The sequence below is a fragment of the Phytophthora sojae genome (assembly GCF_000149755.1).
Source record: "Phytophthora sojae unplaced genomic scaffold PHYSOscaffold_9, whole genome shotgun sequence".
NCBI lineage: Eukaryota > Oomycota > Peronosporomycetes > Peronosporales > Peronosporaceae > Phytophthora > Phytophthora sojae.
The window spans coordinates 3,276,076-3,281,645 of record NW_009258123.1 but is presented as its reverse complement, the minus strand read 5'-3'; the positions used below and the strand labels follow the sequence as shown (position 1 = coordinate 3,281,645).

Below are 5,570 nucleotides of genomic sequence, written 5' to 3'. Positions count from 1 at the left end.
TTACCGTAATCACCATAATCAACGTGGGTTCGGATTGGACCGGTTCGGGTTAACCGGTTAATGGGTACAACTGGTACACAGTACCCAAGACCAGCAACCCTCAATAGCATCTAATCAACTATCACTCACCGGTGTTCATCCAATCATCCTACTCGTCTAATCATCGGTGGCGTAAACAACTTACCGTAATCACCATAATCAACGTGGGTTCGGATTGGACCGGTTCGGGTTAACCGGTTAATGGGTACAACTGGTACACAGTACCCAAGACCAGCAACCCTCAATACGCCCCCTCAATGCGAAGTCCCACGAATGCCGAGAGCCACCGTCAGATCCGTGTGGCGTGGTCCCGCAAGCGCCTTCGTCATGATGTCCGCTAGCATCACAGAAGTCTCGCAGTACTGGAGCTTGACTTCGCCGCGCTTGACTTCATCGCGGATGTGGTGGTACTTGATGTCGATGTGCTTGGCGCGACCGTGGTTCACTGGGTTCTTCGTCATCTTGATGCACGACTGGTTGTCTTCGCGGATCATGAGTTCGGGTCCAGTCTCATTAGCGGCCGCCAGAATCTCGCATAGCAGGCGATGAATCCACTTGCCTTCTTGGATAGCCAGACTGAGCGCGATGTACTCCGCTTCATTGCTTCTTGCTTCCCCAGCTCACAGGCGCACTCATGAGCATGAACGTGTAGCCTGAAGTGGACTTGCGGTCGGCGAGGTCGCCGGCCCAGTCCGCGTCCGAGTAGCCACGAAAGTCGATCTTGTCGCCCGGCTTGAAGCAGATCCCATGCGTCTTGGTGCCTTGCAGGTAGCGAAAGATACGCTTGACCGCAACCCAGTGTTCCTCTTGGGGGTTCTCCATGAAGCGCGATACATAGCCAACGGCGTACGCGATGTCTGGGCGCGTGGCGGTCATCAGGTGCATCAGAGCACCAACAGCTTCGCGAAACGGAGCGTTCACCTTGGTCGCCGCGTCTCTTGGAACCAGTCGAGTGCTTATGTCCACCGGACTCACCACGGCCTTGCACTCGTCCATGGCGAAGCGCTTCAGGATGTCGTCCACGTATCGCCGCTGACACATGGTCACGCTGCCGTCCGGGCCGTCCACCAACTCGATCCCAAGAACAAACGCGCACTTGCCGCTGTCGGTCATCTCGAAGCGCGTCTTCAGGTCGGTCTTCGTGCGTGCGATCAGCTCGGGCGAACTCCCGGTAATCAGTACGTCATCCACGTACACCAGTACAAGCACGCAGTGACCGTCCACCACCTTGATGTAGAGGCACGGATCGAAGGCCGACACTTGGAAGCCGATGGAGCACACGAACTCGTCGAAGGTCTCGTTCCACCCTCGCGAAGCTTGCTTGAGACCGTAGATGGCCTTCACCAGTTCCAGGCAGTCGAAGTCACCATCCAGTTCGACGCCTTCCGGAACCACGCAGAAGACCACCTCCTTCATTATCCCGTACAGGAATGCTGTCACCACGTCGAGTTGGTCGAGGGGCCAGCCAAAATACTTAGCAATCGCGATCACCATGCGCAGCGTCACATACTTGACCACGGGCGAGAACGTCTCGGTGTAGTCAATGCCGTACTTCTGCTTGAAGCCCTTGGCCACGAGGCGCGCCTTGTACTTCTCGATCGAGCCGTCCGCTTTGCGCTTGATCTTGAACACCCACTTGGTATCGATGGCGCGTTGTCCGTTAGGCAACTTGGCAGCTCGAAACACACCACGCAGTCGCATCGACTTGAGCTCCGCGCGGATCGCTTTACGCCAGTGCATTTGATCAGAACCGTTCACAGCCTCTTGGAACGTCGTCGGCTCCGATAGATCGGCTGCTGCTTCCACTGGCACGCCAAAACACTGGAGGCGTCGAGTCGTCGTCTTCATCTTGGTCCCCAGACTTTTCTTCTTCGTCGGGGTCGGCTCGGCGCGAGGAGGATACGTCCGGCGCACTTGCTTCTTCTAAGCCAGCTCGGTGGCGAACGGGGCGCGATCTTCTGGCAGTGTTGTCGTCGCCACTCGGTCGGTACTTGCGCTTCCCCGCCTGCTTGAAGCTCGTTTGGCGCGGTCCATCGTTGTCGTCCAGGTCCAGCGCGTCCAAGTCCAGCACAGCATCATCGACGTCTTCATCCGAAGTATGCGTCGAAAGTCCAAAGGTCGACTCATCGAAGTTGACATCGCGACTGATAACCACCTGCCCCGCCTCGATGTCATAAACTCGATACGCCTTGGACACTTCTTCGTAGCCGAGGAACAGCCCGGCGCGAGCCTTGGGGTCCCACTTGCGCCGTCTTTCCTTCGGCGTCAGGATGTACGTCTGGCATCCGAACACACGCATGTGCTTCACACTCGGCTTGGACTTGTAAACGATCTCGAACGGAGTCTTGTGTTCGATCTTGGGTGATGGCAGACGATTCTTCACGTAGATGGCTGTCATGGCCGCCTCAGCCCAGAAGCTCTTGTCCAGCTTGGCGTGATGCAGCATGCTGCGGCCAATCGTGACGATGGTCCGGATGGCGCGTTCTGCCGTGCCGTTGGTCTGGTGCGCGTACGGAACCGTGGTTTGCTGCTCGATGCCTTCGACTTCGTAGAAGGCCTTGAGCGAGTTGGTCGCGAACTCACGGGCTCCGTCGTGCCGCACAAACTTGACCTTCTTGCCGAACTGCGTCTGCACCTTCGTGACGTACATCTTGATGCAGTCCTCGCTCTCCGACTTGGCACGCAGGCAGAACCCCTTCATGCATCCGCTGGCTTCGTCCACGATCAGCAGCAGATACTTGCTGCCACCCAGTGACTCTTCTTCCATGGGGCCGCACACGTCGAAGTGGAGCAGCTCGAACGTGTCGTAGTGACGCTTGTCACGGTTGCTTGGGAACGGCTTCTGGACCATTTTCCCTTGCTGGCAGCCGCGACACACGCTTGGTCCACTCGACTTGGAAGGTGCCTTCGCGTCCTTGATCATGTTGTTGTCGACCATCTTGCGAAGCACCTCCACCGGAGCGTGACCCATACGCGCGTGTAAGTCGACCGTCTTCCCACTGGTCGCCGCATTCGCCGATCGCTGAGGCGTCTGGAGCCAGTAGAGTCCATCCACGAGGTTTGCCGTCGCCACCACTTGCTTGGAGCCCTTGTGCGCAATCTGCATCTTGGTGCTGTCGAACACGACTTGGAACAGACCACTCTTGTTGATCTGTGGCACCGAAAGCAGATTCTTGCTCATGCTTGGGACGTACAGCGCGTTCTTGATCTCGATGTCGCGCTCGTCGCCGTTGGGCAGAACCACTCGTTCCACGATGGTCCCCACACCCATGATGGCCGCCTTGTTGCCGTCGGCCACCGAAAGTTCGCCTTCATTCCGCTCAATCAAATGAGCGAACTTGGCGTTGTCGTTGCAGATGTGGTGCGTTGCGCCGCTGTCGACCGCCCACAACCCGGACACATTCTTGCCCGTCGAAATGCCACACTCCAGTGAGACCGCGAACGCCACTCGATCATAGCCGTAGTCGTAGTTGTAGCTGGCGTCGTCGTTCCTCCACTGGGCATTGTTGGCCCCGCGTCCACGGCCATTGCCATTGCCGCCGCGTCTTGGGCCCCGATTCTCGTCCTTCTGCTTGGTCCAGCACTTGTCAATCGTGTGCCCCAATTTCCCGCAGTACGTACACTGGCGAGACTCTCGGTCGGTGTTGAACGCCTTGGCCGCATTCTCCGTCTTCACCGTCGCCGTCTCCTCGCCTTGTCTCTTGATGTGCTCATTCGTCAGCACCTTCACGACGTCTTGCGATCGTAGTTCAGCGCTGCTCATCTCCAAGTTCAGCACGACGTTCTCGTAGCTCTTGGGGAGGCTGCGCAACAGGCAGATCGCCACGTCCTCATCCTCCATCTTGGCGCCGATGCTGCTGAGCTTGGCGCTGATGTTGAGGACCTCGTTGCAATGATGCAAGACGTTGCCGCCTTCCGACATCTCCATGCTGAAGAGTTGGCGCTTCAGGTAGATGCGTCCAGCCTTCTGCGAACCACCGTACAGCGTCTTCAGGCGCGTCCACGCAACCCACGCTTCCTCGCAGTCGTCGACCACATGGTGGTAGTCCGCGTCCATGTGGAGCAACATCAGTCCGAACGCGATGTTGCTCGACTTGACGTAGTCGTCCTTGGCCCGCGAGTCCGTGAAGCTCGGCGTCGTCTCGCGGTTCACGACATGCCACGTCGACTTGGTCACGAACACGCCACGCATGTAGCGGTTCCACGTCGCGTAGTTGTCCCCGTTGAACTTGTCAATGGAGACCTTGGTCGAGGCGTCTTGGGCAGAGGACATGGTGCTTGGGCTCATAACCTTATGGAAGGTATGGATCTTGGACACGAAGCTCGGACGAAGCGGAGGGAGGGACGTCGCAGACGGCGGGACCGGAGCGAAGGCACTTGAGGGGTAGAATGAAGATTCGAAAGTGATTGAATTGTTGGAGCTTACACCCTACTGTTATAGACACGCGACCCTGCGTCCTATCACCTAGTGCATCTAATCAACCATCACTCACCGGTGTTCATCCAATCATCCTACTCGTCTAATCATCGGTGGCGTAAACAACTTACCGTAATCACCATAATCAACGTGGGTTCGGATTGGACCGGTTCGGGTTAACCGGTTAATGGGTACAACTGGTACACAGTACCCAAGACCAGCAACCCTCAATAATAGTCCTGAGCTTGTATTTGCCCCATGCCATGAGGAACGATCCATCGTCATTGCCAAATTTTGGGCTAGGAATTTGGCAATATCACTACCATGAGCAACGAGACCTTTTTGATTTGATAGCCAGCGGCAGTATCCAGGGTCAGAAGCATATACCTCCTCAATAGTCTTGTTGGATTTGTGCTTGCCAAAAGTTAATGTAGTCATTGCTATCTATCTATATAGATAGCCGCATGATTCTTTTGAAAATATATTAATTCATCAATCACGAGAGTGGACTTACAAGAACGCATTGTCATATTATTCAGTTCAGGTGTCAATCGAATAGTGCAATGGAATTCTAGGCCACATCGTAATTATTATAAATATTTCAATTCAACGAAAACCAAGCTCAGTCCGCACGGAACACTTCTCCGGTGATGCGAACAATCTCGAGGGTACGCTCGTAAACAACGAGCACCAGGAGGTTCGTTCCCTGAGTAGCAACGTTCACACCAGATACCTTAATCGACTGAGGTACACCAGGCTCACTGATGCGCGAGCAATCAACAACGAGAAAGCGCTGAGCAGTCTTCCACTTGTCGATGCCGATAAGACCGTTCGAGATCTCACGCGACAGATCGCCGTTGATAGCACCAATCTTGCTAAACTCATCCATGAACGCCTGCCAGTCATACGAGTGTACATCCTGGATCTTGTTTCCTACCTGAACCTGGAAATCGCGAATCGACGAACCAGGTTGGCAACTCCAAGGAACCGAACCGAATCAAACGGACTAGCAAACTGCTGAGAGTTGTGAGCAACAGCAAAGTTGCCTGCCTTGGTATTTGCGTAAGGAATGACTGCAACATAACGCACATTGTTGTGCGATGCCGATACAGGG

The 5,570-nt window shown here is 55.4% G+C and overlaps 1 protein-coding gene across 1 annotated transcript; it reads right to left on the bottom strand.

Moving 5' to 3' along the window:
- Positions 1–5,078: 5,078 nt before the first annotated feature.
- Positions 5,079–5,453, bottom strand: PHYSODRAFT_522344 (hypothetical protein; the record flags this gene model as incomplete). The annotated part of the gene is made up of 1 exon (XM_009536903.1): positions 5,079–5,453. A coding segment is annotated over one exon (375 nt), but the record flags the coding sequence as incomplete, so codon positions are not given.
- Positions 5,454–5,570: the final 117 nt, after the last annotated feature.